Genomic DNA, 18,998 nt, shown 5'->3' with positions numbered 1-18,998 from the left:
CGTATTTTGTTTTATTTCTTCTTCGCACGGATCTATGTGGCGAGGGTTTCGGGGTTTCCGCGACGCGAAAAAGCGGTTTCGCGGCCCGAAAAACCCAACACCAACGACCCTAACACCTACTACATCTCAAAGGATTTGGAGGTAAGTACCATAGAAAAACTTTTTTTAACTTTGGAATTACATGAAACTCGATGTGCAAGTACAACAAAAGAGTTAAGCTAGAATGTCACACTAAAAGCCACTAAGAAGGACTAACCTGAGTCAGATTCAGATCTGGAAGGAGATCAAGAATCTTACATGGTAAGAATTTTTTTTTTTTTAAAATCTAACAAATTTAAAGAAATGTAAAACAAACAAAATCCAAGAAATAAAAGAAAGGTTCGATGTTACCATTGTCAAAAAGGACACATAAAGGAGGAATGCTCAAAGATTAAAAAGGAAAAAAGGCAAAGGGCCCAAGCAAAACAAGCCAAAGAATCTCAAGGCTACTTGGCATAAAAGCTCATCATTTGAGTCAGAAATAGATGCATACGCCCGACTAGCACTAATGGCTAGTCACGAAGAATCAAGTACCTCAAAAGCCTACATCGATGAAGGGGAAGCAACATTATGATATAGTAAAGCAGGGGAGAATCAAGCTTCAGATCCGGCATGGTAAGTGAGGTATGCCTCTTACCTCCTAATTAGCTATATTTTGGTATTAAATCAATGGCTAAATCAATGTGTAAATTAAAAATACAAAATAAAATTAAAAAAAGGAAAATTTAGACATAAAAAGAATTTTAGCAAAATCTTGTTTAATAGAGGATCTTGATAAATTAAAAACTAAAAATCGAAAATTATAAATTTTAATTTAAAGGAAAAATAGAAAATTTAAAAAATTCTACATGCTCAAATTTTAGACATTATCAAGGACTAAATTGATATTATAAATTTCACAAGAGTCAAATCAGAAAAGTAACAAAAAATAAATCCCTAGAAAATATTTGATCAATCCAGAACCTATATTAGGTTTCAAAATCATGCTTAGCGTAAATTGCACATATTTCTAATTTTAATTTGATTTAATATTTACCTCTTAATTACCTAATGTGATAAAATAAATTTCTTCATATAATTTTTGTTCAAAATTAATTAGGTATTAATTTTTCTAAAAAAGAGAATTTTATTTCCCATCTGTGGAAATTTTTTTAAATTTTGTTGGCCATTGTATTATTTTTTAATGATTTTTAGAAAATATTATATTTTTCAATTTAAAAATATTTTGTAAAGTTATTTTTACAAAATTTATTTTTTTGATAAATACTTATAATATTCTCTTTCTAACAAAATATTTTTGAAATTGTTTTGACCAATATTTAATTTTCTATGAATTATTTATCTAAATGCTAATTTTTAATATTAAAAATTCTTGAACACTCAATTTTTGAAAATTTAATTTTTATATAAAAATACTTATTCTATTACAGTCTTATAAAATTTATCAAGATTTTTTGAACCTTAAAATTATTTTTAAGCATTTTTTATAAAAAATTTATCTTCCTATAGTACATAATTCTTTTTACTACTTAAATTGATTTTATTTATTTATGAAAATTTTATTACTATTTTGGATATGTCTTCTTAACCTTTATAAAAAAAATTTCAGAAATTTTAAACAAATAAAATATTTTTTAAAAATAAATTTTGTTTAAATTGATGTTTAAAATCATAAAAATCTTTCAGGAATAAACTCCAAAAAAGTTTTTCTTTTCCTAAATGTTAGTCATGTTTGTGTATTCCTTAGACTTTACTTTCAATTTAATCGAGCAGAACCCTTATTTTTAAGGTGATCAAAGGGGGAGAGTTTGAAGTTAAATTTGAGGGGGGATGTACATTTTTGCATATCTAATGTCTTAAATGCATATTCATTTAATTTAATATATTATTTTACTCTAACTTAACTTGGATTAATCTATCTCAAAAATGGGGTGATTGTAAATATCCCGTGGTGGTTTTGATGTGATCAAACAAATCAAGTTAGGTCCTATTATGATTTGATCCCTTGTGTCTAAGTGTGCAGGAACTTAGGAGCATAGGAAGTCAAGCGAAAAACGCAGTTAGCGAGAATGATGACACAAAAGAGAGTCGATGGACTCGGTGCGTACAAGGGGCGAGGTGCTGCGAAAGAGTACCCTGGTGGATGAGAAGGAAGCAAGCGACATTTCGAAAGGACGATAAGCCAAAGCGAAAGGTTGCTCAAGAAGACCAAAAAATGGGTTCGGGTGAGCCCTATTTCGGATGGCCGAAATCACCCAAGCGATTAGAACGAACGGAAAACCCGAACAAAAAGTCAACTCTATGTTGACTGGAGTCCGAGCGCTCGGAGCTACTCTGGGCGCCCAAACCGATTTGGTCCAGCTAGGGTGCCTTGGCGAGGCACCCCTGTGCAAAGGCGGTCAGGGCGCTCGGAACCCTTCCAGGCGCCCTGACTAGAAAAATTTATCCAGATCGAGTTGTTGCGTTCTGTTGCGCCGTGAATAAAGTTTTATCCACACCTTGGTGTCCGGAATCCTTCTAGGCGTCCGGAGCAAGGCTATAAATACATCCTTGATTTTAGTAGTCACAACAACACTTGTAACAATTTCTGTGTTTACACTTCTAGTTTTGTTCTTTACTGCTTTTAACGTTGCAAAATGCTACTTTGCTTTTGGAAGAAGGAGATCTTAGTGAGCTTTATTTGTCTTGGATTAGCAATTATCTTATTGCAAACTATAAATATTTTTTCCTCTGTCAATATTTTATTCATTTATTTTCTATTTTTATACGAGTGTTTGCCTAACTTAGTTCGAAGATAGAGAAAATCTATTAGATTTATTTTTTTAGGACTATTCACTCTTCTCTAGTCGGCTGCTAGGGGACATTCGGTACACCATCTCCACCGATTTTAGACCGGATCAAACATATATGTTTAAATTTCATAAAATTTAAAGTTTTATATTTTAAATTAAATCGAGTTGAATAATATTATAATACTTTCAAATTTCTATGTAGTGATGATTATGCTATGTTTGTATTTAATATATACTAGTGATCGTGCACACGCGTCGCATGTATAATATAATACATTGAAATCACATTGACCCTTTATAATGAAATTATATTAATTAAAGCATTTTAGCATTAAAATACTAAAGTAGAATCATTAGGGTAAAATACCTGACTTTTGAAAATCTGAATTATTTGGGTCTTTGAAAATTCGAATTGTTTGGATTTTCGAGTATCACCCTTACGGCTTCCCTATGAAAAAATTAATTTAATTTAATATTATACTTATCTTAGTAAAAAAACTAAGAAAAGTATATTTTTTAATATTGTCGGCCTAAAATATTTATAGACCCTTTTTTGATCATAGTGCTGTCAATTCTAAGATGTGGGACTAAAAAGAACTATATATTTTTTACATAAAACAACCAGAGAAAATTAATGATGAGAAAAATTCATAATAATATGCTGCAGCTGAGTCTCGAACTCTAGATCACTTATTGTTTCACTTGTGGAATTACTAATAAACTTTGGAATTATTTTTAATGTGAATAGAAAAATGATATTAACGTAAATTCATTTTAGACTTTTAGTTAGTAAAGGGGGAGATTTTTAATAAAATAGTAAAATATATATATATAGATATATATCAATAATTATAATTTTATACTAGATGTCTAATTAATTAATTGATGTCAAATTTATTACAATAAAAAAAAACTCTTCCTACTTTTTAATTATCATTTATCTTCTTTCACATAATCTTCTTTTCTTATAATAAGAAGATGCCATTAAATTTTAAATTTCTTCGTTAAATTATTTCTAAAGTGATCAATATTTTTATAAATTATTTTAATAAACGGATAAATATGATTTTAAAATGATCTCATCTAAATAATAGATAATGTTAAGTTATGCAAATAAGAAATTTTAATGAATGTTTTGTTTCATCCTCGTTACAATTGAGCTTCTATGTTCAAGAAAGATTAGATCAACCTCCGGTGTGGACAATAAAATTGTTTTTATTTTTCTTTTAAACTTCTCTAGAATGTTTAACATTAATAAGGAGGTTAGCTGTAGTTGTATTTTGGGGCGGAGAAGGAGAAGTGGATAAATCTTTACAGAATGTTACATTCTCATCTAAGACTAAAAAAAATCTAATCTGATCAAGATTTTCTAATTTCCAACTAGTCGAAATTGACTGAATTTGTCAGTGATTGGTAAATTAGGCAGTTAATTTTTTTCCTTAATATTTCATCTTAGATTAAGGTAATGCTAGAGTTAACAAGCAATGCTAACCAACTTTATCGCTCAAGGGTGATCAATATTAACTGAATGAACACAAAGCAGAAAAGAGAAGCCACAAAAATTAGAAGTATAAACTGAAAAAAAATTGGGGCTACTTTATCCCAAAGTTGGATCCAGCCTGACATAGAATATATAGGTTGAAGCTCCACCCAAAATTAAAATAAAAAAAAAGGAAATGGGCTACTTTTGTAATGCACAAGTCAAGATTAGAGCCAGCAGTATATATACCAGCCTATAAAAAAAAGCTTGTAGAAGCCATGCGATAGGTATATCCTGCTCTGCAAAACATGATTCAGATATACAAGTTTTGTGCATCACCATACAACAAGAAAAGGGAGTGGATGTTGCCTCTCCTCACCTTAATGATAGAAATTGTCAGTTTTGGCATCCTTGTAAGTTTCTGAAGAACTAAGAACACCCATGTTCAAATCCCAATAGGAAAAACTACTAGAGATCGACTTCTAAACATGTATAAGCTATGTTCGGATTTACCTGATAGGCATATCAGAAGAAGGCCGTCTATCTATTATAAAAAAAAAATTACAATTAGAGGAAAGGGAATACCCTGAAATAATTTAGAATTCAATTGGCTTCTCAACTATGTATGTACAAATGGTTGAAAATATTGCATCCAAATAATTTGAGAAGAAAGTATTCACATCCACTGCAGGAATAATCCAACATTGTACTCTAAGGCTAAGCAATCACAATACGACAGCATTACAAGAGAGCAAAGGTGTCAGAAAATCTGATACAGGTGGCAAATGGCAGATTACCTCTCTATATATCACCAATCTAGGAAGCATATTTATGATCCAAAAAACATAACGCAGGCATCATATACAGGAGAAAAAGAATTACTACAAAGCATTCATGACACTTTTGAGTTTCCACCACAGAAGATACCCATAGAAAATTAGGCGGATAGTAATTTCCTTCCGGTTGGAGCTGGAGGTGCTAATCCAGGTATATCTGGAATACTCTTGTTGTTCGGATGCACAACCTATCAATTCCATAACAAAACAAGTAAAAGATTAGTGAACTGTTTAATAAATTAATCAGGGGTATGGGTGGATCAAAATGTTGGGAATTATGAGGGTGCCAACTAGCACAGTAGGTGAGGAGTTTGAAAGTTGTTGCCAAGGTCTCAAGTTCAAAGTCTATAAGTCTTCCATAGTATTCAATAAAAGGATTTAACTCATGCAGCCAACCATAAAATATCTGACATGGTTTGACGCTGACAAAATTAAAGTGGTAAATGTTCACTTGAACTCTGTAAGCAGATATGCAATGCTTCATAAAATTTTAGCTGTTTAATTGAAAAGATGCAATGATCTAGTTTAATTGTAATAATAATTTTCTGTGAAGTTTTATTATTAACTAATATGCTCAAAAGAGAAAAATCTAGTAACTAGATAAAGAAAATATGGTTCAGATGAGGGGGCGGATCCTCTGGTCCGTAAAGAATGGACCAATTCATGGTTCAGCCTTTGTATTAGTGGGGGTAATAGCCCCCCACCTGTTAACAGGTGGGGACCATTACCTCCCACCAATCCTCTTGTCCCGGTTCAGGAGCGGACCAGGACAAGGGGACCAGAGGATCCGGTCCCTTCAGATGATGCTTGAGATTGCTATGAGTAAAGGTGAGATGGTAGTACCTTTACAATGATTACTGCAATTACACCACAAACTATAAGAAATAGGAAGAACATGATGCACTTATCAGTAGCAACCTGAAAATAGAAGAATTTTCAATCAAGATAGAATCTGAATTACATGGAAACTAGTGTTGAGAAAAAACAAACAGAGCTTGCAATTATAATAGGCAAGCAGAAAATATATGAAAGACAAGGGGAAAAGCTAGTGCATGGAACTTAAGAGACAAACCTGCCTACCAATCTCTTTCACCAACTGAGAAGCCTTCTTGATTGAGAATTGGATAGTGTCCAGCTCATTAACAATTCGACCCATTTGTTCTGTCTAAAAATAACAGGATTAAATGAAAACATACAAGATAAAAAGAAGATTTCAACATGCTCCAACTTTTAAATCCTATGTTGCCAAATCCTTAGAGATTAAGACCCAACCTAAGATTCACTTGCTTGTGTTTAAAGACATATCCTGTACTCACTTTCATGATCACCACATATAAAACCGTGGGTTATCCATCAGTAGAAAGTGTAATCATAGGCGGATACAAGTTCATTAATTAAGACAATTACATTGGTCTTTCAGAACTTATATCTATCTATGCAGAAGTACCAAACTGTATTTCACCCAAAACAGCTTCCAAGAAACTATTTTCTGCATAACTTTGATGTTTGGAATTATTGGTATTTGGCAGACAAAAGCATCAGTGAAATGGAAATACTTGATAAATTCATTTTTCATTCATGCTTCGAGAAAAGATTGCGATTTCATTAGGTCAAGAGACACAACTATATGCAAATATTTTGTAATTAGCTATTGATTTTTTTTTCCCAATAGGTTCTCCATTATTTTGAATCAACCAATCTAACTCAATGTCGACATCGTTATGATATCCTAAATATAAGAAAAGATTTTAAAGCGGAAATGAAAATAATTCAAAACATATAAACATTAGAAAGAATACTTTAAACTCAATAAAATTGTAGTATATTTAAATTAAGAATACAAAAAAAGAAATGGACCCAAATTGACCATGAGTAATATTAGTTAATGATAGGTAACTTACTTGGCCCTTAATATTCGCAGCAGTTTGGGTACCTACTTCAATAGTTTGCTCAACAACCTGTGAGAACAAATTATGTATCAAAAATGATTGCAAAAGTTAAGAAAAGTTTAATGAAGGTTAGTGTTTCACCATCTTTGAACGTTCAATAACTTGATCAGTCTCATCCATCTGTTTCCTTCCAGCATATATGAGTTCTTGATTAGACATATCTGTAAGAACCAATATATCATCAAAGCATAGCACAGGAATTCACAATATTTGAGAAATCCATTCAAGTAATGTTAGTTTAGCAGTGAATTTGAAATTTAAAAAAAAAAATAAGGTAATTTCATTTTTCAACAAAGATTAAAATACAGTTTCCATCTCACCCGAACTGTGCAAGTGTCAAGATGTGAAATGGTGTTGAGATACTTGCCCCAATTAGAGACATTACTGGAAGGTCATCGTTGGATGACTGTAGGCAATATATGTGCATAAAAGGGTGGTCAACAAAGCCCAACATGCAAGCTCGGTGGCCAGAAGCAACAGGTAGAGGAATTGTTAAGGGAAACAACAAAACCTAGCTTCAAAACCTGGCATCAGAAAAAAATTTATAACCTAGCTTCAGTGATCAGTCTGTAGATTGTGTTTATTCTCTTAGTTCACTAGCTATTGGCTTCTAGTTCAGTCTCTCTTCTTCTTCTCTGCACTCGGACTTATCACTCAGACTTATCCAAGTTGCACGCTAGAGGAATCAATGGGCATTAATCTTCCATTTCCTTGTTCCTCAAATCTCAGCCAACCTCTGTTCTGTTTTCTATGGGAATTTGTGTTCATTTCATTCTTCCTCAAATCTCAATCAGCCTTTATTCTGTTGTTGCCTTATTTTCCCTCTTCTTCCCTACTCTTATATTTGTGTGCGGTTGATGGACCGTGTCAACAATAGGAACCACATCAAGTGGTTGTTTTCTCTTTTCTTTATTCTATCCACTGGTGTGCTACAAGGAGGAATCCCACTCGAAAAATTCACTTGCGTTCTCATCATATTATATCCTGTTTGTATGTTGCATGACCTATGCAGAGAATATATCTTGTTCTCATCTTACTAAAGTCAAGAAAAGAATGTATGTTGCATGACCTATGTTCCATGCCTAAGCCAGCGGAGACTGAACAGAAAAGATATTCTGTTCTTATCTAGCTAATGTCTAGCAAAGACCAAGCTACGTTTTCCTCTTTCTTTACTCCAAGACTCTCAAGGGCATTTCTTTTCTCTCGAGCTTTTTTATTTTCTCTCAGTTATTCTGAATTGCTGTAATTGCTGCTTCAGGTAGAAGCCTACTTGTGAGATGAGTTGCCAAGATCTCTTTTCATCATTTTTCTCTTTCTCCTTTATCAACGTGTTACGGTCAAGGACAGTTGTGGATTGGTTTGAAGTTGAAGGAATTGATCATTAGCTACATGCTCCATTAACTACATTTGTTTGTTTCACCTACCAGCAATAATGATGGGATCAGTGATAACAAAACTGGATCATATAGAATTTGAAGACACTAAAAAAGATTATAGCAATATAATGTTGATGTACCCTTGATGCTTCACAGGAAGAAACTGATTACCTGATGCCATCTTAACATTCTCATCAGCCACAGGATCACTGGTTCCAGTGCCCATATCAAAAAGTTCAACTCTTTTATTACCAAGGCTACTTTGGTACCTAAAAATTCATTAACAAATAGAAATCAAATCAAGAAATAATGGAAACAATTAGTCACTCAAGAGATGTTTTACTGATTAGTGATTACATGTAATATTTTATTACATTGTGTTTATATTTCTCTCAAAGATCAATTTTTTCTCATTTCTTCTCAACATCAAAATCTCTGGTTAAATTAAAACTCCATCATCTCATGTCAAAGCCTTTGTGAAATTTCTCTAGTTGTCATTACTTCATGTCCAATTTCAGAAATGCCTTGCCCAAAATAACCATTAAGTTTCTCATGCACGTACAATAATTGTTTCTAGTATCTATGGCCTGATGCCAAAGGCTTCTTTATTTATTATTTACATCACTAATGCAGCTACAACTACAACACTGTCCATACGGTGACACTGAATAAAAATCAAGCAGTAACATCCTTGACATCAAACAAGGTGAGACTATTTATTCAATTTAAACTAAGACAGCAAAACAATACATATATTTTTTCTCGAAGCAATAAACTTGAGAGGAAATTAAAGACATGGGAATTAGGAAGAACAAAAACACGAACTAGAAAAGCCTTCCAAAACATACGTTTTCCTCAAGGCCACATATGAATTGAGTTCCTTGATCTGGAATAAACGAGCACAATTAGTTACAATTAGAAAAAAGAAAATAAATAGAAAATGCAAAACAAGAAGTAGATTACTGACCATGGTCTGCTTCTTCTCATTGAGTTTTTTATTAACTTCTGGAGGATTCCGATTCTCTTGATCCTTAAGTTCTTGATCAAATTCTTTAATTAACCTAAAAAAATTAATATGTTAAATTCCAAAAAGACTATTGGTGATAAAAACAGAATATAAGAGTAAGTCATGAACATGACAAGATATAGGGCATTAACATTAAACAACATATATAAGGTGAGATCTTAAAGTCGAAACAAGGTAAGTCACCTACCGCTTGCATTCCTTCATCTTCCCAGTAAGCTCCTCCAACTGTTTAGACTGTCTATTAGGATCTTTAATCTTATCCAATTTCTGGAATCCATTCCTGCAAAAAAAAAAAAAAATCAAGAGGAAAATAAATTGTTTACACCTATCATTTCTCGAAAAGGATCTTCTCAGATTATGTCTCTAGTATGGATAAGCTATATGCACCAAATGAAGTTAGCTTAAAGAAGCTACAAAGAAAATGTAGGTAAAAGTGGTCTTGATGATAATCATAATGAAGTATGGAAGAGTTTAGGAGATCGAGATATAATTTGATAAACTAAGTTATTCAATAAAATTTTGAGAATTAAGGAAATGCTCAAAGCATGAAGGAAACTTTTTCTAGTTCTTATCTATGAGAATAAAAAGGTGTTATTTGAGATAAAAAAATTGATAATCTTTATTGAAGAGTGAGACATATTTATATACAAACTAGGAATCTATCTTAGGAAATTATAATTAGGCTAATTGACAGATATATTAACTAATATATATAAATAATACTCTCTGGACCATAGATATTAATCATACCCAACTTGTTACAAAGATAATCAATCCAAATCTCATTTAAAGCTTTTGTAAAGATGTCCTCTAGTTATTCTTCAGTCTTCACATATCCTGTAGAAATAAAGCTTTGTTGAATTTTCTCATGAACAAAATGACAATCAATTTCAATGTGCTTAGTTTGCTCATGAAATATAGGATTCGATGCAATATGAAAAATAACTCGGTTATCACACTACAATTTTGCGGGTATTAAAATTTTAAGTTCTACTTTAGTCAAGAATTGATATATCCACATTATCTTACACATGTGTCATAGCCCTATATTCTGACTCATTGGATCGTGACACAACGTTTTGCTTCTTACTCTTCCTTGAGACTAAATTTCCTCCAACAAATATATAAGTAAATTTTCTATCCATTTTGGAACCTACCCCATCTGCATCTGAAAAATATTCAATATGAGTGTGCTCATGATTTGCATATACGATACCTGCAAAATTTGCTCTAACGCTATCCAATGATGAACAATTGGAGATGACATAAACTAACAACACTAACAGAATATGCAATATCTAGACCAGTCACAGTAAGGTAATTCAACTTTCCAATTAACCTTCGATATCTCTCAAAATGTTCAAATAGTTCCCCATATTATGTGAGGTGTCATTGAAGCACTACAAGGCTTTGTCCCAATTTTCCTATCTTAGTTAATAGAAATATACCTTTTTTACTCCTTGTAACCTCAACACCCAAGAAATACTTTAGCACCCCAAGTCTTTCATGTGAAACTAAGTATGAATGAAAGATTTAAGAGATGAGATTCTCGTAGTATCACTTCCAATGGTAACAATATCATCCACATACACAACTAACAAAATGATACCAGTTCTTGTAGAACACAAAATGGTCAAACTCATTAAATTTTCCAACAACCTGACTACATTTTTCAAACCAAGCACGACGACTTTGTTTCAAACCATACAATGATTTTCAAAAATGACAAACTCGCCCTGACTCCTCTAGCAACAAAACCAAGAGGTTCCTCCAAATACACCTCCTCAAAGAAAAGCATTCTTGATATCAATTTGATGTAAAAGCATTTGCAAATCTCATATATACGGGAGAGATTTCCTTTTCTACAGAAATTCCAAGTAATCCATTAGGTCTTTACTAAATTCACAATGATTGATCAAACCAATTACCTTACTATAATACAATTCCGAATATGAAGGAATAAGTGAGCATCCTCTCTATGCCATGTCTATTTCGAGTAATATTAAGGAGGGTCATTAGTCAAATAACTATCTTTATCAATACTTCGTAGATACAAACGAACAGTCTTACTCCAATCCAAATAGTTCGAACCATTTAGCTTATATTCCGTGATTTTAGACATCATGTGCACCACATTCGTAACAATAGAAGAATTATTTTCAGTCATAAAACTTTATCCCTAAGGAAGTCAAATAAGAGATTCTTCGAAGGAAGATCCAAACTAACAAGTACAGACAAACCCACATGCGCTTAGGTGTTGCTCACATTGAGGAAAGCAAGGCGACAGGTTCAGGTTGGAGGCAAGGATCGTTGGCGGCCGAGATTGAGCGACATCAGCGATGCTTTTGATGACACATATCGGGAGAGCGACAATGACGATCGTTGGGATAGGGCTGACACGGCGGTTGCTCGGCAACTGAAATCTTAGACAATGGTGTTGTGGAAGGAGAGCCAACGCCTGGTGTGGTGCGTTGTGCGCCGAGGAAGGGGAGGCGCAGCGGCAACCGGTGCAGCAACGATAGTAACTGACTTTGTGAGCGGATAGAGGAGTGAAGGAAAGAGTGTCGGCGAGGAGGTCATGGCCAGCCGATGGAGGCGCATGGGCGATGGTGAGGCAATGACGCGCCACAGAGATGAAAGTATGTAAGAGATAGAAGAGGCGGAGATGAAACCCTAATTTTGAATCTTTAATTTCGAAGTTGCTTTGATACCATGTTATTTGAGATAAAAAGAAATGATAAGTTTTATTGAAGAGTGAGACATTTATATACAAACTGAGAATCTATCTTAGGAAACTGTAATTAGGCTAATTGACAGATATATTAACATATAATATGGTAACTATACAGATAATAAAAGGTAATATATAATGTCGCTACAATTAAAGTGGCCTCAAGTTCACGAGGCATACTATGAAATTTTGAAAAAGAGTTACGGGAGAATAATAAGAGATGAGAAAATTATTTCCAAAAATCAATGAGGCTTCATGTCTACAAGATCAACCATAGCTATTATTTATTTAATAAGGCAATTAAAGGAAAAAGTATAGAGAAACGAAGATTAATTTGCATATTATTTTCATTGATTTTGGGGAAAAAAACTTATAATAGAATTTCCAACCGGCTATTGCAATGAGTTTTAGAAGGAGAAAAGAATATCCAATAATGTTGTTATAGTGTTAGAGCTATTTTCAAGTGCAATAAAAATTTTATATCCATATCTTTTCATATTAATACTAGATAAACTAATGAATCATATTCAAAACAAACAAGCTAGACATAAGTTATTTGTAGACAACAAAATTGTTATCAGATTAAATTCAAAACTTGAATTGCAGAGAAAACTTAAAAAATTAAAGGTTTTAAAATAAATAGAATAAAAGCTATGTGAAATGTAGCTTCAATAGCAACAAAAGAATTGATGGAATTCTTAAGATAAATAGAAATAGAATCCCTATAAATAAGAATTTTTAGGAATCTGATAAATAAAAAATAAGAAAAATAAGTTAAGATGGTTTAGATATACTTAAGAAAATAAACAAATTCTATAGTTCGAAGAGTTAAATCTATTCAAGTGGAAAGTGTAGAGGTTGAGGAAGACCAGACAAATATTCATCAATGTAATAAAAACAATTTAATTAATTTGAATACTAATGATATAACCTTGCATAGAGGTCAGTGAGGGATGAGAGTCATATAGAATATCTTAACAGACAGGCAAACACAAATAAAAGATAATAATAACAATGACTTCAATATAATCCTTAGTTCCTTACATTGAATTAAGCATGAAAAGGAAAGGAGTTCCATGGAAAAGGGAATGGGGATTATTCCAACCTCACTCAATTAAAATCTCAAAGCGACAACCTAAAAATGTGGGGAAGGCCAAAGAACATATGTGCACCCCTAAGAACAAGATAAAATCATAGATGAAAAGAATATTATACAAATATAAAGTGGTAAAGTTAATTGACTAACCAAAATTTATTTATATCCTTAGCAGTTAGCACTCCTTGTTAGCATATGGGTGGGTTTAATTCTATCAAATAGTCCAACCACAACACATGAAATAATAGATCATTTTTTTCTTTTCAGCATAGGTAAGTTTTGAACTTTGAACCTCCTACTCTAATAACATTGCTCCTTTACCAAGTTTTGAACTTAGCTAACCACTAATCCTAAAAACATAATTCTTGGGAAAGGAATCAATTACATTTATATTTTTAATATTAAGCATGAAAAATAATGCAGAAAAATGAGAATACAAGATGATATAAAGATATTTAAATTTGAAATTAACATTCAAAAGCAGGAAGCTGTTATTGGGTATCAAGCTTAACTTAAGACTAGCATATATGTGATAGCAGTTTACATAGTAATGGCATAGATTTTATCCAATACCATCAGCTTCACTTTTTAAACAAACTTCTTCACCTAGAGAAGATTTCTTCCCATGTATGATCTGATTTGAGATGTAAATACACAAAAACTGTAGGCAGCTTTCAAACCTTTCTAAACATATTGCTATAAGACTGGAGATTTTTTCCCCACAATCTACAAAATTTTTTTTAGATAATTATACATTAAAACATCAACGGCTATAATGAAGAAACAAGAAAAAAATCAAATAAACAAGGGGAGTTCACGCCCTCAAACAATTTTAAGAGGGGGAAAAAAATCCTACATATCAGAACTACCTCAATCTTATACTTCTGGATAAATCATGAAATTATAAGGGAAAATATATTGGAACACTCAGGGCTGTAAACGAGCCGAGCCAAGCTTTGAGGTGTTCAAGTTTATTTGATAAGGTAACCGAACCAAGCGGAGTTTAAAATGAACCAAGCTTTTGAAATGATTGTTCAAGCTTGGTTTGGTTTATTTTTTATGAGCTTGAGCTTGTTTGAAGCTTGACTTGGTTCGTTAGATGTTATCAAGCTCTCAATTCAAGCTTGACTTGAGTTTGGTTCGAGCTTGGTTCGTTTAGATGTTATCGAGCTCTTAATTCAAGCTTGTTTGATTGTTTGAAACTTTTAGTTGTTTGATTGGTTATTAAGCTTGATAATTCAAACTTATTTGTTTATTTTATTTTATTGTTTATTTAATATATTCAAAAGAGTTTTATTAATGAATATGGTTCGTGAACATTGTTCACGAACGTTAACGAACTGAACACATATGTGTTCAAGCTTGTTTGTTTAGTTTAACGAGCTGTTCAAGCTTGATTGTTTAATTAATCTTGTGTATATTAAACGAACATAAACAAACTCTTACCAAGTCAAACTCTAAGCTTGTTCAAAACGCTTAGTTCATTTACAGCCCTAGGCACACTTATTTTTTTTTTCAGGATTAATATACACATATTGAACACATAAACTATAATCATTGAATTGAATGTTTATAAAGAACAGCTACTTCTGGTAGAACCACAATTTGGAACCAAAAGGGGGAAGACTTGAAAGATCAATATCTCAGGCATGAGTTTGAGCCTGTTTTGGCACAAAACTACTTAATCATTCCCCCTACCCAAAGGGTAATTGGCTATGTGGATATATGTATAAGTGGGTGTAAATATAAGAGGATGAGAATGATGTATATAATTTGGGAGGAAAGCACTAGGTTTGGTTCATCTCTTGTCTCCCTCTTCCCTTTGTCTCCTACTTTTCCATATCTTCTTCCACTTGGGAGAACAAAAATCTTGATATTATCAAGTATATTGCTGTTTTTGAAGAAGGTTCAGTTGGTGATAGGAGGACTATCACTAGATATTTCAACTTTGTTGGGGCGATTTAGTAAGGTGGAAGAGTAAGAAGCATAAACAGTAGAAGTGAAGTAAAGGATCATGTTATGGATCATACTGTCAGTGAGTTTATGTGGTTACATTCTCTTACACATGGACTACTCTTCTCCTCAATTGATCCTACACAATTATACTGCGAGTAATATGAAAGAATAATCATATTGAGGTGGATTATGATTTTATTTGACTATGTTTGACATGCATCACAAATGGAAAAGTTCCTACCTTAAATGTAACAAACCCATCTTGTCGCAAACTTTGCTCCCCATCTTGTGCAGGAAGTGTATGTTAAGACTAGTAATGTAAATTTGAGACTATTTATCTAGAAAATTGGTTAGGAGGAACCAGAATTCTCCACTGGGATATATATATATATATATATATAGGTATAAATGGTGTGTATACAATATAACCTTGGGAGTAAACTCTAGGTTTAACACACCTTTATATTCCACTTCCCTTCTGCCTCCCATTCCTCTCCATCGCTTGCCCTTTCTATGTTATAAATTGAATTCTATGATAGACAACTTTATGATAAAGTTTGTGCATATACTTCTTTATTGAACTTTCTATAAGAAGATTTGTGTCACACTATATTCTCAACACCATTGAGCTATTGTTTACTTTAATTGTCATCCTATACTATTGGCCCTAATTTTGAATCATGATGAAATCTATCTCCAAGGTGAGGAGCTACTCAAGAAATCACCCATTCTAAAATTGTTGCACACTGAGAGTGCTTAACTATGGAGTTCATGTGGAAAATCAAGCCCACTCTATCAAAAGGTGTCTCATTATTGAGGGTACATACTTAATTCATTTAAGATAAGTTACAGCTATGGTCCAACCATACTTTCCTCGTTTCAGTGTGTGTTTCAGTTATTCTTAGTCCATGCATCCTAGAAGTCAGCAAGAAGATGCACCTTGTCTGTGTTGTTTGCTCACTCCCTGCCCACCTCAAACTGAGTTGTTATAGTTCCAGTAGCTTTTATTGTTATATCCTTAACCCATATGCTTACTAGCTTTTGTTGGTATGTTTCATGGTGAAATTTGACTCCAAGGGGAGGCTCATCATTCATCTCGAAATCGCTTCCCTCGGAACATGATTAACTAAGGTTTCTTACAAGAATTGGATTGATTCCACCAGTGTCATGTTATTGAGAGTATATATTTATCCATTTAACGGCAAGTAACACATATGACCCAATTATACTTCTCTGCTTTGATTTCTATTTCAATTCATGCTTGCCCATACATCTTAGAAGCTTGATAGAAGTTGCACCTCCCTGTGCTCCTCAGACAAGGTCATTACAAGATTTTAGCCAATCTTGATATTTGTACGAATGAATGCAAATTTAATTTGAAGTTTGCCAAAGAAGTTTCTAAGATATGATATCATGCTTGTTTTGGGATGTTAAGGAGACAATTTCTTCCCTTGGGTTTGACAAACCCATTATCAGAATAAGGAAAATCCTGAATTGAAGAGAATGAGGTTCATTCCTTTACAATAACCATTTGCATATAATTTCCTGTGAAGAGTGCAACAAATAGGTCAATCATGAAATATAACTTACATATGCTTGTTATCTGTTTACTTATATGTTGACCTTGCTGGCACCATATTGTTTTACTCTATCTGCAAAACTTTCTAAACTATCTCAATTAAATCCACTAACAGTAAGTCCCCTCCATACAAATTCTAGTTAACTTACTGTTTGTTAGATATATTACATTTTATATAACAAGATTCACTTAACTTCCACAAACTTTTACTATACTGTGAACATATTTTAACACCAACCAAATTTAGGTTATTTGTCAAATGAAATATCATTATGCTTTTCTTTGTTAAGTGATTAGGTTTTGCCTATTACATAGTTTGAATTATGGTGTTCTTTCATAGTTCTAGTAGTAATATAGCAGAACCTGTGATGGAACTTTACCCCAATTCCACAGATATTGTCTATGTCAATCTCTGTTATAGAACCAGCAGGCTATACACTCACTCCTGATTTTAGATCTCAGTACCCCTATATAAAACTAGAGTCTGCAGAGGATCAGAAACAGATCATCGCCCAGCCAGATAAAACTAATTCCTCAATGTGCCTTAAATTCTAACCAACGTAAGTTATGAACAACCAGAGATCTTTCTCAATTATAAGAGTGAAGAAGATTCCCATAAGATATAATCTCATCCATTGACATGGCATCTGCAGTTCAAAGATGGAGCAAAAGAAGAAAGGCGAATCAACATATGAACGCGAAGGAGCACCGAGGTAATCAAATCTTACTGGAGTGCTCGGAATATGTCTTGGATTTTGCCATCGATCTCCTCAAGCTCCGGACTCATCGGTAGGTCGCTCGTCATTGCTCTCCACAAGTAATCAAAATCCCAGTGGCGAAGAGCTGATCAAGATCCCAACTACTCGGACTTGACTCGAGAGATCTCTTCCTCAGATCCAAACCGCCTCCAACAAAAAGCGAGAAGAGCTTCAATTTCAAACAACATGCGAAGATCGCCAATCCGATAGCGAGAGAGAGAGACGAGGAGGAAAAGAAGAGGGTTGCTAGGGCTCGCTCACTTCCTAATTCCCTCAAACTCCGACTCGAATCAAATCCGATGCATTCGTGGCACGGATACGGAAAGAGTCAGTGCTACGTAGACATTTTTTTCTCTTTAATTGCAGCGAACCAAATGCGAGATATTCGTATAATAATCGTAAGACGAGGACAGGAAAATGAATAATACTAAACGCAGAATTAAGTGGCAGTCTGGCAGAGGTGGGCGTCCGGTTGACAGGGTGGATGAGTTGGACGTGAGCTGTTTCATGGGGCCCGTCCGATCGGAGTAGGTGAGCACCCGCTATTGGTGGGCTCGCCCCCTCCACTAGAGTCGTCTCCGGTGGAAAATGTACGGTGTGATTATTGGATCCGCTTTTTTTATTTTCCGCAGCTTACCTTAGTGAAATCACGGCGGAGAGGGACGAAATGCCGGGAAACAAATTTCAAATTTTATAAAATAAAACTGAATTATATATATATATATATATATATATATATATATATATATATATATATATATATATATATATATATATATATATATATATATAAATATATATATATATATATTTTCGACATTAGTTTGTCTTTAGCAAAATAACTAGCAAATTATTGTTATAATGTTAAAATTGTGAAAACTTCACTCCTATTAATGGGATTCCATTTGACAGATTTATCTTTAAAAAAAGGATTTATTTGAAATGACAAAAGAAACCTTCCTAATCTTTGTCCCCAATTAACATCTAAAATCAAATTGGAAAAAGTCTGTCCCACGTCTTCATGAGCTCCGCGTTGCTAGTAAACTATTTAAAATTCAACATTTTGTTAATTTATAGGATCAGTATCTATCTTCAATATCATCCAGCCTCTTCTAATCAAGCAGCCTGTTAGTTGTCTACACAGCATTGGCTGCACCACCTTCATCAGTTGTCGGCACATTAATGTGATGATTTTAAGATTTGGCATGCATTTTTATTGCATCCTTCCTCCTTCACGGATCAGCTTGTCTACTTTTAGCCAACACGGATCGCAGTTCTCAAAATCCGACCATGGCAACGGCAGCGCGAAACGCTTATCAATCAGTTAGTTCAAGGGCCTGGTGGGCACGATCTAATGTAAACTACTCAAAGTAGCACCA

At 33.4% G+C, this 18,998-nt stretch overlaps 1 protein-coding gene across 2 annotated transcripts; it reads right to left on the bottom strand.

The window, feature by feature from the left end:
• Positions 1–4,936: 4,936 nt before the first annotated feature.
• Positions 4,937–18,004, bottom strand: LOC122005154 (novel plant SNARE 13-like). Of its 2 annotated transcripts, none has more exons than XM_042560085.1 (10): positions 17,590–18,004; positions 9,687–9,779; positions 9,440–9,533; positions 9,321–9,358; positions 8,644–8,741; positions 7,178–7,257; positions 7,049–7,105; positions 6,220–6,312; positions 5,991–6,065; positions 4,937–5,335 (listed from the first exon to the last, which is right to left on the bottom strand). In XM_042560085.1, the coding sequence occupies exons 1-10, from the start codon at positions 17,664–17,666 to the stop codon at positions 5,249–5,251; spliced, it is 792 nt and encodes a 263-aa protein (XP_042416019.1). In that variant the 5' UTR covers positions 17,667–18,004; the 3' UTR covers positions 4,937–5,248. The 2 variants fall into 2 exon arrangements, 1 of the variants encoding a protein (XP_042416019.1); XR_006118336.1 differs by having other exon boundaries at positions 5,260–5,335; positions 6,228–6,312; positions 17,590–18,003.
• Between the last annotated feature and the right edge of the window lie 994 nt (positions 18,005–18,998).

This window comes from Zingiber officinale, chromosome 7B, assembly GCF_018446385.1.
Source record: "Zingiber officinale cultivar Zhangliang chromosome 7B, Zo_v1.1, whole genome shotgun sequence".
Taxonomy (NCBI): Eukaryota; Viridiplantae; Streptophyta; class Magnoliopsida; order Zingiberales; family Zingiberaceae; genus Zingiber; species Zingiber officinale.
Note: the sequence above shows the minus strand (reverse complement) of the source record. Positions and strands in the feature narration are given on the sequence as shown.

Bases quoted from the DNA above. Each gene is read 5' to 3' on its own strand.
- LOC122005154 (XM_042560085.1), bottom strand. From the start codon at position 17,666: ATGACGAGCGACCTACCGATGAGTCCGGAGCTTGAGGAGATCGATGGC. The intron at 9,780-17,589 runs GTAAGATTTGAT...TTTTTTTTGCAG, and splicing joins GACATATTCCGAGCACTCCA to GAATGGATTCCAGAAATTGG. The intron at 5,336-5,990 runs GTACTACCATCT...TGGAATTGATAG, and splicing joins TTGCAGTAATCATTGTAAAG to GTTGTGCATCCGAACAACAA.